Source organism: Akebia trifoliata, chromosome 12 (genome assembly GCF_017979445.1).
Source record: "Akebia trifoliata isolate Shusen 1 chromosome 12, ASM1797944v1, whole genome shotgun sequence".
In the NCBI taxonomy this organism is placed as follows: domain Eukaryota; kingdom Viridiplantae; phylum Streptophyta; class Magnoliopsida; order Ranunculales; family Lardizabalaceae; genus Akebia; species Akebia trifoliata.
Window position 1 is genome coordinate 4,343,852 of NC_141386.1, and position 16,955 is coordinate 4,360,806.

Here is a 16,955-nt window from a genome sequence, read left to right on the forward strand (position 1 = left end):
TATTTGACAATGAAAAATTGGACGTCTTAATCTGTCGGAGCCCATCAAATTTTATGAAATTTGACAGTCTTGGGCCATTGAATATGAGCTTTTTTCACGTTGTGTTGAGATTTTGATGTTCCCAAGATTTGAGGGCTTAGAGCCATTGAATTTCTCCATTAATTTGAAGGTTTCAACCCATCAAAAAAAATATTCAATAAAATTTGATGCCTCGGTCCCTCAAATTTTATGAAATTCGAATGTGTTTTTTTCACATTGTGTCTCCTAATTCAAATGTGAACATGTAAGCGCTAGTTTCATTCATCTTCATATTTTAGTTATAGACTTCTAGATGTGAGCATGTGGGTAACAAGTTAATTTTACATGTTCAGATTTTCTATCACGGCAAGTTGGCTCACTATTTAATTTAGATTGATAATTGAAGTGGGAGGGGCACACGGTACACGCCCTACATGTACATGTACATGTCCCTTATTTCATTCCAACTTGTCTTATGTTACATGCTCTACATGTACATGTCCATGTCCTTTATTTCATTCCAACTAGTCTTTTGGAAGACTTTCTTGTTACTTTTATTCTAGTTATTATGTATTTATATAGTTTAATAACCCCACCAAAAAAGCAGTAAAAAAAAAAAACATCATAAAAGGATTGTAGCGTTTATCATGGACAGGAGGATAAGGCCTTCCTATCTGATGTTGTATTTGTGGTTCTTGTGGGTAATATTGGTTGAAGTTATGGTTTTCAGGTGTTTGGGATATATATTGTTTTGACAGTGACGCACGTTAGTATCTCACCTGGCACGTGTACAGCAGTTAAAACTGCCTTCAATCACTCAAATACCCATTCGCACATTAGTTTACACTTGAATGGGGTTGGAATATGAGATCAGATCTGTATAGAGTTGTGCTCTAGAGATTAGTATGGTGTGGAAAGTGAACTAGCTTTTGGAGAGAAAATTCAAAGATGTTTTACTAAACAACATTGTTAGATCTCCTCACAATAGGTTGATCCAGTTCTCCTAGTGTGAGAATGTCGGTGAGAAATTTTAATTTATCTATTATGGCAAGTTGACTCACTTCTATAGAATAATCATAGATTTTGTTTTCTTTGAGATTATAACAAATAAAATTAAATCAAGGGTTCTCTGTCCACTGCCATATCAGCATTGTGTAAGCAAGGAAAAAAACATTATAAAAGGGATGTTGGGTTTAGTTAGATTTTCAGTTTAAAATCAATCAAGCATTGTTTTTTATATATCATGGACAGTAGGATAAGGCCTTCTTCCATGATGTTGTGTTTGTGGGTTTTGTGGGTAATATTATTGGTTAAGTTTGAAGGATTAGGGTGTTTGGGATGCTTAGAACAAGAGAGAATTGCTGCATTACGTATCAAATCTGCCTTCAATTACTCAAAAGGGTCTTCCCTTTCTTCTTGGGACCCTAAAATGGAGACTAATTGTTGTCTGTGGGAGAGAGTTTTATGTAACAACATCAGCACCAATAGGCGAGTCATCGAACTTTCTCTTAATTTTATCAAGGATATTGAGTTAACAGATTGGTGGTATCTGAATGCCTCCTTGTTTCTTCCCTTTGAGCAAATCAAGACACTTGATTTATCTCATAATTTAATATCTGGTTGGGTTGAAAATGAAGGTAGGCCTCTCTCTCTCTCTCTCTCTCTCTCACACACACACACACACACACACAAGGGACTGATTCATATCTTCTCTCTCCTGGTTTTGTACTCACAGGTTTCAATAAATTATCTAGATTCAACAAATTACAAGACTTGGACTTGAGTCGAAGCTTGTTTACGAGTCTAACATCTTTGGGTGAACTTTCATCTCTTAAGGCTTTGTATCTCGATGATAATGTCTTAGAAGGACCAATTCCAATTGAAGGTAAGCATGTTTAGTCCTAAATCTCAAAGAAAATCTGCTTTTAATTTAGTTTTAGTTCATATTTTTATTTTACCTTTACTTTTCTAGAGTTCACTTCTTTGATAAAATTGGAGGTGTTGGATTTAAGTCTTAACTACTTCAAAGGGAGTATTCCTTCATCTATTGGGACTCTAATTTCCCTCAAGGCCTTATCTTTGCATGCAAATAAACTTAGTGGCTCCTTACCAATCCGAGGTAAACAATTTAAATTGTTGTCAAGTTTCATTACTAAATAATTTTTGTCTAAAACAGATCCTTATTCATTGGATTACTTACTTCCCTATAGAAAATTGATATTTACTTTAATCTGAAATTCTCTTAAGTTAGCTAACATTTGTTGTTGTTGTTGTTGTTATTTCTAGTAATGTGATATGAAAGATATATATAATTACTTTAAATTTACTCATTTTAATAAATTGTTCATCACTTTAAAACCAATTTTAGAAGATAAGCATCACGTGCATCGATCTCACTTGTTTCACTTCTTTCATTTTTCTAGGTTTGTGCAAATTGAAGAACCTTCAAGACTTAGATCTCAGTGGAAATGGATTCGAAGGAAATCTTCCAGCATGCCTTGACAACTTGACATCTCTTCATCTATTGGATCTCTCTCAAAATCAATTGGAAGGAAACATCGCTTCATCCTTATTTCATGGTCTCACGTCACTTGAGTACATTTCTCTTTCTTATAATCGATTTGAGGGCCTATTGAAAATCAGCACATTTGCTAACAACTCTAAGCTTGAGGTCTTCGATTTTATTAGTCAAAATAGTCAACTTGTGTTAGAAACTGAATATCCACATTAGATTCCTAGATTTCAATTAAAAGTTCTCATCTTACAGAATGGTATCTTGAAACACTCAAATGTTACTCCTAGTTTTTTGTCCACGCAACACGACTTGAGACATGTTGATCTGTCCAATAACAATTTGAAGGGAAATCTCCCAACATGGATATTAGAGAATAACACAAGATTAGAATTCTTAAGTCTCACGAATAACTCCTTCATTGGTCCCTTTCATCTGCCATCTCAATCCAAAAATACTCACATGTATTTTTTCGACATCTCTGTTAATCAAATCCAGGGAGAACTTCCCTTGAAAATTGGTCCAATTCTTCCAAATTTAATTTTTCTAAACATATCTAAAAATTCTTTGAACGGTAGCATTCCTCGATCTCTTGGTAACATGAGAAACATGTATTCATTGGACTTGTCCAAAAATAATTTATCAGGTGAGCTACCTAAATGGATTGGAAACCTTTCGAAGCTGAAATATCTCCTCATGTCGAAAAATTATTTTGAAAGTCCTATACCAAACACTTTTTGCAAACTCAAGATACTTCAATTTCTTGATATATCTCAAAACAATCTTTATGGGACTATGCCTTCTTGCTACGTACAACTTAACAAATCCGAAGTACATACATTTGCAAAAGAATGATTTTAGTGGACCAATACTAGAAGCTTGAGCCCGAAGTCCTCTCTTGTGACATTAGATATGAATGATAACAATTTGTCTGGCAACATTCCGAATTGGATCAATGCTATTTCAAAATATGAGACTTCTTCTCTTGAAAAGAAATCGACTTCAAGGTCCCATTCCAAATCAATTGTGTCAACTACTCCACTTAAACCTTACGGATCTTTCTCACAATAATTTGTCTGGTTCAATACCTTCTTGCTTGAAAAATTTATAATTTGGTAAATCATGGGGTATAAGTAATGATTTTATTCCGTCCTCTTCCATATATGGAATGGCTTCATCCTCATCCATGTATGGAATGCTTCTTCATTCCATAATGTATATCATTACGCGCGTGAACGTCAAAGAACTAGAAGATGTGGAGTTTATGACAAAAAGAAGGTATGAGTCTTACAAGGGTAACATTCTTTACTACATGTCTGGTTTGGACCTATCATGGAACAAACTTACGGGTTATATCCCATCAGAACTCAGTGATCTAAGTGGGATTCACGCGTTAAACCTATCAAACAATTATTTGACAGGGCCGATTCCAAAAACATTTTCCAACCTTGAGCAAGTAGAGAGCTTAGATCTTTCTTACAACAGCTTGAGTGGGACAATCCCTCCACAGTTGACAAGACTAACATTTTTGGCGGTCTTCACGGTAGCTCATAACAACTTATCTGGTAAGACACCAGATATGAAGAAACAATTTGCGACTTTCGATGAAACATGCTATGAAGGCAACTTCCTTCTTTGTGGACCTCCATTACAAAAAAGTTGCACCGCTACTGGAACACTGTCACTAATTCCAAGACCTTCAAATGCAGGAGAAAATGACACAAGCAATAGTGTCGTATTTTGTTGGGTTATGGGGATATGTTGTACTTCTCTACTTCAATTCTAGATGGCGAGAAATGGTGTTTGGTTATATTAATGCATTTGTAGATTCCTTTCAACACCAAAGGATCGTTAGATGTATCTAGATTTCTATTTTGGGGATTTTCTATGTGATATGAGTGAACAATTTAGATTGAAAATAATATTACCACCTTGGTTGTGATTATGTATTTTCTGTTTGTAGAGTTCACTTCTTTGAAAAAATTGGAGGTGTTGGATTTAAATCAGATATTCACCAAGAAAGTAGAAAATATTCTCTCAAGTCAGTTTATTTAATAAGATATTAGACAAATCCTATGTTATTTTACCTTTCTATTCTCTGATTATGTACCTCTATTTTATTTAATGAAGGTGATTTTATGATAAATCGTTATAATTATTATAATCCCAAATACATTATTAATCAAGACTATCGATTAGTGTAAAAACCCCACCATGCAATGAATTCCTTGGGGCCATCCTCCAGGTCCGGTTGAACTTTGACTCTTTCCGAGGGGGCAGTGCATGTGACTATGGGATTAATCTCACCCAAAGGGATTGGATACCCACGATAAGCAAAAAAAATAAAAAAAATGGAACAAAATTATAGGCAGATTAATGGGGAGAGGGAAAGATAAAAAAGGGGGGGGGGGGGGGGTTAATTAATTGGAGTAAATCAAAGTACACCCTTCCATGTATAGATAATTCTCAGATATGTCATTACCTGTATATTTCAATTTAGTACCCCCCTTGGGACTGGCAGGGTGATACAACTACAATCAAAGTAAACAAGATTTGAACCCTTTGTCTAGGGTTTGTGCATCTAGGTTCTTTCCAATGAACACGATCATGTTATTCTTGGTTCATTTGGCCCCATAATCAATCCGGGGAGCCTTGGAAAATGTCGTGAACTCCCTGATCCATCAATAAAAATACAAGGAATTGAAACACAATCAACATAATGAACAATATCCATGAACTAAATTGAACAATGAAAATCAGATATCAATGAAGCTAATACCATAAAATTTAACCATATAACAGAAAGAAAAACCATGAAACTAATTAATTTGTCATTTTTTGGTTGGTAAAAGACACAGTAACAAACTACAATCACGACCCTTAAGCATTATCCAACATATCCTACAACCCCAAAAAGGGTACTTTGTACTTCCTTAGCTAAACTACAATGGATAAGCAAATAGTCTACTGTCTCACCACTTGTTTTGCACAAGCGACACAATAACAAACTAAAATATTTCTTCCCATACTTTAAATAGTCCACTTTCACAATATTATCCAAGAATTCTCTCCATTGTTTTATTTTTTATTTTTTAAAATAATGCCATCTTAGATGGTTCATAATAACCCAATACAAAGGAAGGAGACTAGTGAAGAGCTGCATAGAACAGTCAACTTGAGAAGATTCCATTGCATTCACAACCCTATCCTCAAGAACTAAACCCCAAACACCCTTGGAAGGTGGCATCTACACCCCAAACATAACTCTACAAGAATACTTAATGAATGGCAAACAAAATAGTACATTATTGCAAAGTAGAACACAATTGATTTGACTGGTCATAAGAGAAGAATACTCAGAATACAGTCATAAAAGAAGATAATGTTTTGGAAAGTAAGGGACCAACTTGAAAGACGAATCTTTCATTCATACCATCAACTGATAGGACACCTTTCATACGATATATGTTATCACTACACTCCAACAATAATGTACCCAACCACATATTGGCCTGTAGTAGATATAGCAACAGTCATAAGTAATAAAGAATCAAAATTTTTTATTTTTTTGCTAAGTACTATAGAATCGGTTTTTGCTACTCCAACATATGCAATTATATATACACATTCCTTGGCTTCTAGACCCAGATTCCTCCAAAGGGAAGTAAGAAAAGGAGAAGATAAAGAAAATATGCTCTGGTCTCATTTATAAGTCGTAATGACCCCCCCTCACACACACAACAAAAAATATATAAAGGTTTGGTAGCGGAATTTTCAACAAAATTCTTAAACATAATTGAAGAAATCCAAATGTAAATAAACAGTACAGAAGAACCACTAACCTTCTCAAGATCAAGGTTCCCTTCACAAACTATGTTGACAGAAGTAACGCTAGGATCATGAGTGTGATCATGGGCATGGTGATGTTCTACCTGCCATAATGTCAAAAAAAAATAAAAAAATGAACATATTGCAAGATGCACTTCTAAAGAAACAAAGATTAACTACATGTCTAACAAATATACTCCACTGAATACCAGAGTATGAACATATAATAATTGATAAGAAATATAGGACCAAAAATAGAAGGACCATATATCAAGAGACCATAAGAAATTGTTGTGGAGTGTAGAATACTTTATATTTAAGGGATTGGGGGGAATCAATTTCTTAAATTTGTGCTTTTGATGTTTAGCCCACAGGGGCCTCCTTGACCTTTTAAGATTTCTCCTTTTGTTAGGATTTATCCATTTAATCGTATATTCAATTACTAATCCAAAGAAGGCACAAGTTAGTGACTCGACACACAGTTTCTACTACATAGGTTGGTCAAGCATGAAGGTTGATTAGAAGCAAGTTTGTTAGGCTCCTAGACTTGCTAATATGTTTGCATGTGTACTTTAGAGGCATACCCTTCAGGATGCATTAAGGAATAGATGTCAGCCTTCCATAGACATCATCATGAGCTAGCAATGGACCCAATTGCTTCTCATTATCCAAGCTAATGTGATCACACAGTCATTGAATTACAAGCATGAGAATTATTGCAATGCTTTAGTAAATGTGAATTTAACTATCTTTCTTCTTTTTTTTCGATAGGTGTGTGTGAATTAACAATCTTAACAAAAGGCAAGTACATCGTTCTAAAAATGTTTACCACATGCCCATGTTACATACACTTGAAGAGACACAGTCAAGTTGATCAAAAAGATATAGGAAATGTCATGGCCCAAGTTATCTTAGTAATTTAAAGTAGGGTTTTTAAAGGCGTTTGAGACTTACGCCTTTAGGTGCGCCTTAAGATGAGGCTTATGAACCCTAAGGAACAAGGAAAAAACAACTAATACCTATGGCATAGATCAGGAAGCTCCCAACAGGCGTGTGCTGAAGGTATGAGGTGTGACTCAAACCAATTTTTGGCCAGAGCACACGTCTCACGTTAATTTTTCTTTTGTTAAGCTATGCATTAACTGTATTTTCTATTTTTTCCTCTCTTCCTTTTTCTCTTCTTATTCTTGTGCAACAAAATTAGAGTATCTAAAAATAAAGTAATATTGAAGTCTATCAATTGATTTGATTCATAAATAAATTTTGGTAGTATTCAATTTTGTTTTGTTTTTTGATAGGGGCAGTGTTTGATATAATGCATATATGTTATTGAAAATAAAGTATTTAGTTATGTAATAAATATAAATAATTATTTACTATAAAAACTTTCAAATTTTTTATTTTTTATTTTTGAAAATTATATTAAAAAACCTTCAATTATTCAAATATAAAATATTCCATGCGATCGATGCTTCCACCGTATGACTTGAGGCTTTAACAATAATTTCAAAATAACAAAAAAAAAAAAAAAAAAAAAACCTATTACTTTGATGATATAAATATTCCTTTGTTATATTCAGATGCTAAAAGGTAATTAAAAATTTATCTTATTTCAAAGCATGGGGCATAACAGCAAATCATTCTCATAACTAAATTGAATACAAATGATAAGATCGCCATTCCTCTACATTTGAAAATGCAGACACTAAATATCTTGTACCAAAGAGAATAGAAGAAAACAAACCTCTCCAGACTACAGAATGTGTGCTCCAAAACCTAAAAATTCTTTTGAAGTTAAGCTCAAAGGAAAACCAAATTCTGACAAAATAGTTAAAGATTAGCGTTCAATTGGTCCCTTGGTGATCAAAGATAATTTGGGAGCGTGTAACGTCCCTACTAGAATTGCTCCGATTTTAGGGAAGGTGAAGGAGACAGCCATGGTGGAAGTATCGTGGCCATCACACATCATCAGTTGGCTGTTTTTTCTTAAGATCCAAGTGTTATACATTAGAGGAAATTGATGGTTTTATGCGTGCACACACACACACACACACAATGCTACTTCAAGCGTTATTTAGATCTCTCGCCATGTTTTAACAAGTATTTGAGATTTTCAAATTGATGATATAAGGGTTGACCTCAATTCTTTATAAAACTGATTTTGCTTAATCATGAGAGATTTGATTGTAAAGGGTTAGAATACCCAACAAAGGTGTCAGCTAGCTTAGTTGGTAAAACTTTTAGGTGATGATGCCATGGACTTGGGCTCAATCCCACCCCCCACCCCTGCGTCACGGGTTTACTTATCTCATTAAAAGCAGACTTATGTCAGAATTTATTTATTTTTGAAATACCCTATTTTAACGCCAAGATTGTGTTTGGTTCGGATTGTTGGATTACAGTTTTAGATCTTAATTTTGGACTGCAACAATCAAATTATGAAAATTGATTTCTAGAATTTATAATATTTTTTTACTTCACTATTCTAATTTTAGAATCTAAAGCTAGAATTTCGTTTTGATTTCTTCAAGAAGAGTACTTGTGATGCTTAAATAAATAATGCAAAACAGATCCAAATATAGAAACAATAAAAATCTAGCAATCCAAAAGCGCCAGTCAATGCTCCAAAACTGGTAGAGAACTCAATCCGATTTTTGTGGAGCTCTGCCCTTACACTCATGAGATCAAATCGATGGCAAAGCTCACAATCTCGTTGTGTTGGGGACGGCCTCCACATTGCTTAAAAGCAATGTTCTTTCCAAATCATCACCATCACTAATTTGGTAAGAACTCCAAGAGAGGAATGACTCTAATCACAATAGCAAATCACTCAACCTATGTATATGTAATTTCCAATAAGATTGCTTAATAGAAATTTTCAATTTAGTCCATATTGTTTTTAGCCAACTAATATTCAATTCTCATAGGATCATCAAAAGAATTCAATTTGCTTAAAAACCCAAAACAAATAAAAGTTTTATTAAAATTCCAACAACCTTAGCTCCTTTCCCTTGAGTATCATTTGTTTTAATCATTTTTCTTCCTAAATTACCCTTACAATCTTTTATGGTTTACTCCGATTTGTTTCAGGGTCTATATGATTGCAAGGAATTTTGTTTTCAAGGGGATTCAAATTCCTTAAGAAAATGCTTCATGCACTGTTTGATTGATCCTAAGAATAGAGGCAGAGCTAGTAAGCAGACATTGGGGGCAATTGTCCCCATTCAACCTTTTTGGGCATTTTAGATACTCTTAAATTTTTGCTTAAATTTGACATACCCCTACATTTTGAACTACTGGCATGCCCCATTTGACCCTGTTGCCCCCACTCCCTCATCTTCCTCCAATTTTTGCCCCCTCCCCCTCCCATTAACTATAAGTTTGCCCCCACTAAAAGAAAATCCTGGCTCCACCCCTACCTAGGAAAATATAAGAAAAACAGAGGGAGGGATGGGGCTAAGTCGCGTGCATTGGATTTTAGATGAGGTAGAAAAATCATTTTCCATTAGAAAAACGAGCAATTAAATAATGAAAAATACTCCTAAAAAAATAAAGAAAATTTCATTTTTTTTTCGTGGGATTTCATTTTTCCACCAATTTTTCATGTCGATAATCAAACAATTGTCATCACCCATAGGATTTAGTACCTTCAACTATTCCAAACTTTTGCCCCTTTAAGCCAAACCACTTGTGTGAGATAACTCCTTTCCCTCAAGTATTATTCCCTAGCCATTACTACGTGAAAACTGAAAATTTTGACATAAAAAAATTGACGGGTCAAGGCCCACGAATTTTAGAAACTGAATTTTGATGGTTTAAGACCGTTGAAATTCTTGATGTTCCCAGATTTGATAGTTTAGAGCTGTCAAATTTTTTTCATCATTCATTAATTTGACAGTTTTGGCTCGTTGAAAAAAAAAAATTTGACAATGAAAAATTTGATGCCAATTCGACCTCTTGGTTTGTTAAATTTTAAGAAATTTGATGGCCCAAGACCGTCAAATTTGGGCTTTTTCACATTGTGCATGGTATTCAAACATGATTCATCGTGGGCAGTATTGTGGGTACAAATTTCTTTTCACCGGCTGTTGGATCCCACTCTTCTCTGTTTTCAGTAATTGTGTTCTTTCTTTCATTTTGTGGTCACATTTCAACAATTAAGTTAGTTTTTAATAACGTCTCTTTTATACAATATTTCTTTAGTACGTTCATATTGCCCCTCATGTCATAAAATGTTCATTGCTTGGAATGCAAGTTGACTCATCCAACCCATCTCATGTCCAACTATTAGATAGCTTTAAATTTTTTTATAATAATTATAATTTTTTATTATCATAAGGTGATTTAATAGATTCTCATTCACAAAATCTTTCTCCTAAAACTAATTATTTTAGATAAAAACAAAAAACAAAAAACAAGTCTTCATATCTTTGCCAATATTTTCAACATATCCGTTGACTCATTCAAGGATCTCGGACAAGTCAATGTGATGGACAACTTGCATTGATCATCTCTAGTTGGAAGGTCAATTCTCGGAGCCTCGATAGACTTTATCACCAGGTCAAAGGTGAATTTCAAGCCCACGATAATTTTAAAAAAAAGGCCGAATCAATGGCTCAAAATCATTAATGTGGTGATCATCATTTTCAGTTACTATCATTGTAAAAAAAAAATTTAAAGAAAAGAAAAGTAGTTTTAAAATGCTCGTGAGCCAATGAATTTGACTATGATGGTTAAAAAAAGGAGAAAGAAAGATCAACAACAAAGCACGAGATCTCACTGAGATATAAGAGATTATTTCTATCTTTCAATAAAGTCAAACAAGTCCGTGACTTGCAAATCTCTCCCTCTTTCCCCTCTCACAGACAAGGATTACTATATAAGAAACAATCCTATAATAGTCTTAATGAAATACAACCAACACTATTTTGATAGTTTGACAACTAGTGATGGCTCGTAGTTGTTGCTCGATTGAGATGGAACCGAGGACCTTAAATGAAGGCCAAATCAACCATGCAAGGGTAATCTTTTTCTTAATCTCATTATTTTTTGTTGATCAAATTCATAATTTTATTTCGTTCGATCGTGAATTATTTTAAAATTACGCTATTTTTTCAAAAAATGGATGACTTCATTTGATTCAAAAAATATATATTTGGCACCTCCTTTGCCTGATCCAAAGTTAACCGAACTTGATTGATGAACCCAAATAAAATTTACATATTTTCTTCTAAAATCAAAAATATTATCTCAAAACCTTACTTTTTGTACTTCATTACCAAATGTCTCGTGACGATATATTATTTATTATTAAATGATAGAAATACTCCTTATTATAGATAAAATACAAAAAAAATAAGATAATTATAGCTTCCAATGGTGTTGGGGGCGAAATGTCCAACACCAATAAAATTTTTAGAGTTCCACTCACCTTACTAACATGGTGAGGGAAAAAAAGGCCTTACTAAGTCTCATCCACCATCCAAAGACATCGAGATTCATAAAACAAGTTCTCAAGATTAGTAACAAACCTCGAGGTCACAAGCAATCTAAAATCTTAATGGCCTAATGTAGCTTATTTCATCAGACCATGAGACTTAAACAAGTTAATGTAGCTTTTGATGCAGGAAGAAGCGGTCAACATAGTTCAAAAAATCGAATCTAATGAAGCTTCGAATATATTCGTCGAGGTGAGATTTAATCTGATAAATTCTAATGAGGCTACATTTCTTATTAGATTGGTCCAAGATGTTTTTAACAACCATTTGTAAATTGTTAATATAGGGATTGAAACCAGTTGTTCCAATACAAGTGATGGAACAAATGGTTGAGAGGAGACATCAACTTCATAAACTTGCTGAGTCCAAGGAGACCTCTCAAGTCCTCGAAAGATTGTGCAATTGCGCTTGCACTTTAACCAATGTAGAGGAATCTCTTGATTGCACTTCCACCATTGTAGATGAATCTCCATATAAAGATAAGCTAAAGGAGCCCCTTTCAGCTCCTTTTTGAAGCTTAGTTTCTGGAAGCGTCATGAATCAATTCTATATTGGCCAAGGGAGCGTCGTAAAAAAAAAAAAAAATAGAAATTAAAATATTTTATGATCGGAATCATGAACGAGATTCCGAATCAGGGACAACGTGATGTGTAGATTATATGATTGCGATCATTTGATTGAATCATTGCAATCTTATTCTTCTTCTTTTTTTTCTCTTCTACATAGACGATCTCTTGTAGCGATGTTAAAGGTATTGTAACAAATATTTTTCCTTTAATAATCGTGTTGCATGTGTAATAACGTTGAAGCATGTATATGAGCAATATCTTCCATATTGACTATACTGATGCATTTTTGTTAACTAAAAGATGGGAGCATAATATGGTCAAGCATTGTCTATAACTTTAGAGATTTGTATCTTCTTGGTACTCTTGCAAATTGAAGAAAAACTATCGCAATACAAGAGTCATGATTTTCTGACGCCCCCTCAGACACACGCCCCCATACACCTCCTAACGTGGCATGAGTTAGACCATATATTTTCCCTCGGGATACACAACTGTACATCCCATAAATATGTGTATTTGTGTATCCCGAGGAAAAGAATATATGGTTCTAGCACATGCCGTGTTAGGAGGTGTATGGAGGAGTGTGTCAGAGGGGGGCGTTAGAAAATCATTATTCTTTTTTAAATGACCACAAATTTTAACAGGTGCTTCGCTGTTCACAAAGATTTGCATGCACCTTCATACTCAAAGAGATTGTTGCAAACTTCATTTAAAAATGATGTGGTAGAAAGCAACATGCGACTTGAAGGAAATGATTGAGTGTGGATTCTTATATCCACTATTTGATTATATGTAATATAAGAATGAAGGTACTAACTTTTTATTGTAAAAAAAAAAAAAAAAAGACTTTTGCAACACAAATTCTTGCTATTAAGTCATCGAGGACACCCAATAAGACATTTATACATATTACAGGGAGTGAAGGGTCCCAAATGAGGGAGTAGATCCTTTGTAACGCATTTTTATTGTAGCTCTCTATAGTTATTATCAATGGCTGAGGGTGTGCCACATCTTTAAGACAATTACAATAGGAACCAAAAATATTCTTTCCTCGGGATTAGTAAAATCATCAAATCGAGGTAATAAAATATTAACAAATCAAATTTGACCTAAAAGATTTGATCCAAAATAGACAAGAAAGGGTTGACCAATATTGGCCGAACCACCTATCTAATATGTCAAGAGGTCCAGCCTTACCAGTCTATCCTTCCAAATAAGGTAACACTAAGAGTTCGGTTTCATTATTTCGTCCCTCCTATTAAGGTAATATCAAAAGGTTCGGCCTCCTAGTCCGCCCCTCTTAATAGTATAACACCAAGGGTTCGGCCTCTATATTCCATCCCTTCTATTAAGAAAATATCAAGAGATTTGGCCTTTTAGTCCATTCCTCGTAATAACATAACTCCAATAGGTTCGACTATATAATTCGACCCCCTTAATTACAAAGAGGTTTTGCCTCTTTTAACTGAACCTCTTTAGCAATTGCTCAAACAAGGTAAGAAACAAAGGAATTATCAATGCCTGAAAGAGTCTTAAATGCATGACATAATTGAGTCGACTCAACGATTGAGCAACCACTGAGTTAGACCAGTTACACATTTAAGACCATTCCCCTGTAAGTTATAAGAACCAAGATAAGCGGGTCTTCAGTGTCATTATGGTCATTTATTGTCATGAATGTTAGAGAACATGGGTGGATGGTTACAACTAAGTTTACTACCACCATTAAAGAGACTACTCTATAAATAGAAAATCATCACCCATTCAAACCCGATGGCAGAAATCACATAAGAAATCCTATAGTCTTATTTTCTTCTTGTTGCTCTGTAACTTATTCTAAGTTCTAACTTGAATGTTGGAGGTCCTTTAGCTGGTATCACACCGGTGTCTTTTCAGGTGAAAAATGATGGAGAAGATGATCGGAAGAAAAGTATACCAGATTAGATGATCATAGTCTTATTTATTCTGATGCGAAGTTCAAGGATCCAGAAATCAAAGGCAACACATATCTTGATGAGAGGTAGATTTTTAAAAAAAAAATCTCCCACTTTATGAGTTTAGTGAAGTCCATTTTCAACACTTCATTAGGGGAAAAAATGTTTTTCCCCAATCTCATCTAAGCCATGAATACAAGAAGATTGTGTTGTTATTTTCTCCAATGTGATGTTCTATAGATTTCAAAACAAGAGCTATAGGAAAAGCGGGCTACAAAGGATCTGCTACCCTCAAATGATTTTTGGAACATTAATAAGGAAATTAAAATTAGAAAAATACAAAATCCAAATAAGTTACACTTTTATATTAAGAAGTTTGACTCTTGTGGCAGGTACCGACTAGTTTGGTTAGTAAAGTCTTTGGGTGATGATACTAGAGACTTGGATTTAAATTCCGCAAGCACCGAATTATTGAACTCATTAAAAATAGGCTCATCAATAAATAAATAAAAGTTTGACTCTTGTATGCTTTTCTCAGTATCACATTGCTCTTGATTTGTGAAGACAATAGAATTGATTGATAAAACATAGTTAATTGATTTCTCAAATAAAAGTTGAATGATTTGTTGTAGGTTGCACTGTTACTATAAACACAATTAAATTTGATGGATGGATTAGCTTGAGAATGGACATAAGAATATATCTTCACGGTGTAGTAGTGTGCACCTTGGCTATTGAATTTTTTTTCAATATTAAGATTTCTTTTGATTCATTCTAAAGTCCATCATTTATTGACTTTCTATCCATTGTTTCGAGCTCATTTGGATAGAAAGCATAATGTAGTTAGGAAGAGAGTACCTTTGGGAGAAATTTTTAGAAAGTAGAAAGTAATTTCCTTTTGCTTTTTTAAAAGTTAGGATTTTTTTACTTTATAAGTAATTTTCTAAATCGAATCCAAAGAGACTAAATAACCTTCAAAAGTAAAAAAGTTACTTTATAGTATGTATCCAAACAGGCTTTTGATGGGGTTTAGCAACCCTTGCCCTTTTATCTTTGCAACTAAATGACCAACAATACAAGAGTCAAAGCTCCATTATCCACATTTAGCAACAAAACAAAACAAGAGATTAAAGCTTGATTATTGATGGCGACTTAATGACTTAAACGTCCGCGTTTAAGTATCATGCCCATGTCAATTGTTCACAGGCATCATGTTATAGGGGCTTATCATGATAGAACCGACAAATGGTCGAGGTTGTATTAGCCAACAAGTCAATGATTAGAGCAACACATAAAAAAAAGTTATTTACTCTCCTTCGATGTGTATATGTAAAGTGTGAAATTATCATAAACATCCAAGTGCTTTAAGCAAATGAATGTGATAATGTTTGCCCGATTCATCAACTACCCTAAGGAGGACCATGGTTGAGTTCCAAGCCTACTGGACTAAATAGTAATGTTTGGCATTTCATCGTTGTCTTGAAGTAGAAAAATTACCATAGAGGACGTCGCTTACTAGAATTGTCAATGGATTGGATTTTTATTGGATCAAGGTTGATTTGGTATCACTCCAATAAGGATCAAATCATGATTTTATTGAATCTTATTATTAGGATTCAAACCTGATCAAATAACAATTGGATTAGGCCAATTCCAATTTGATGCATAAAATCTAAATAAAAATCATATATTTAACAAAAATATATAATTATATTATATATTTTCAAATACTTTATCAGATTGGGTTTCTATCAGATTGAGAGATGATTGATCCAGAACCATTCAATAAGATGTCATATCAGAGCCTTATCAAATTGGATTTTTATTGGAACCCAAATTCCTCATCTAGACCCAAAGTTATCGGATTATGAAAGATCAAATTTTGGGTATGATTCGATCCATTGACAACTAACCCGCTTACAACAACATTTCAAGTAAGGGGGCAATTGGGTTGTGTCGTGATGAGATTAGGTATTATAAAAATGTACCAAACTCAAATCTAACTCATTTAATAATCGTGTTAAAAACTTAAACCCAAACCCAACCCATATATAACCTATTTAATAAAATTTTAATCTTTATTGGAAAAAAAAATTTAATTACTAAAAATAATGTCACACAACCGTAAACTAAGTTCAATGATGAAAAATAACTTTCTTTTGATTGTTTTTTTCAAAGTTCATAGAATTTTGTCCTTCACAACTTGTGGCATCATATCATGTTTTTAGATGCCATAAGGTGATGTGGCAAAAAAACTTTCCCTACTTAGTAAGGAAAGTGTTTTTGGCTAAGGAAAATGTATTTCATTATCACATGACAAATACTAATCTTACTAAGGAAAATCTTAAATCTTTCTGAGGGTCATTTTGCCCATATTAAGAATAAAAAACTACACACCTCTAAATTTCAAATAAAAAAATAGGGCAAAAAATTATAAAGATAAATAAATAACTTAGTAAGAAAGGTGTTTTTTTTTTCTAAGATTAGGGGGGGGGGATAGGCAAATCCCCTCTCCAGCCAGAAAAAGAGACTACATCCTTTCATAAATGTGCCCACAGGCATCTTTACATAAAATGTCTTTTAACTCCTTAGGGAG

General features: G+C 33.8%; 1 protein-coding gene and 1 pseudogene across 2 annotated transcripts; both read left to right on the top strand.

The window, feature by feature from the left end:
- Positions 1–1,075: 1,075 nt before the first annotated feature.
- LOC147388712 (uncharacterized) lies at positions 1,076–4,316 on the top strand (annotated as a pseudogene). The gene is made up of 5 exons (XR_015170596.1): positions 1,076–1,655; positions 1,754–1,903; positions 2,442–3,361; positions 3,422–3,617; positions 3,648–4,316. The product of XR_015170596.1 is annotated as an uncharacterized LOC147388712 (transcript).
- A 6,959-nt stretch (positions 4,317–11,275) lies between these two features.
- On the top strand, positions 11,276–12,724 carry LOC147388713 (uncharacterized). Its single transcript, XM_086419098.1, has 3 exons — positions 11,276–11,379; positions 11,986–12,048; positions 12,143–12,724. Exons 1-3 carry the CDS (start codon positions 11,308–11,310, stop codon positions 12,368–12,370), a joined length of 363 nt encoding a protein of 120 aa, XP_086275224.1. The 5' UTR covers positions 11,276–11,307; the 3' UTR covers positions 12,371–12,724.
- The last annotated feature ends 4,231 nt before the right edge of the window (positions 12,725–16,955 follow it).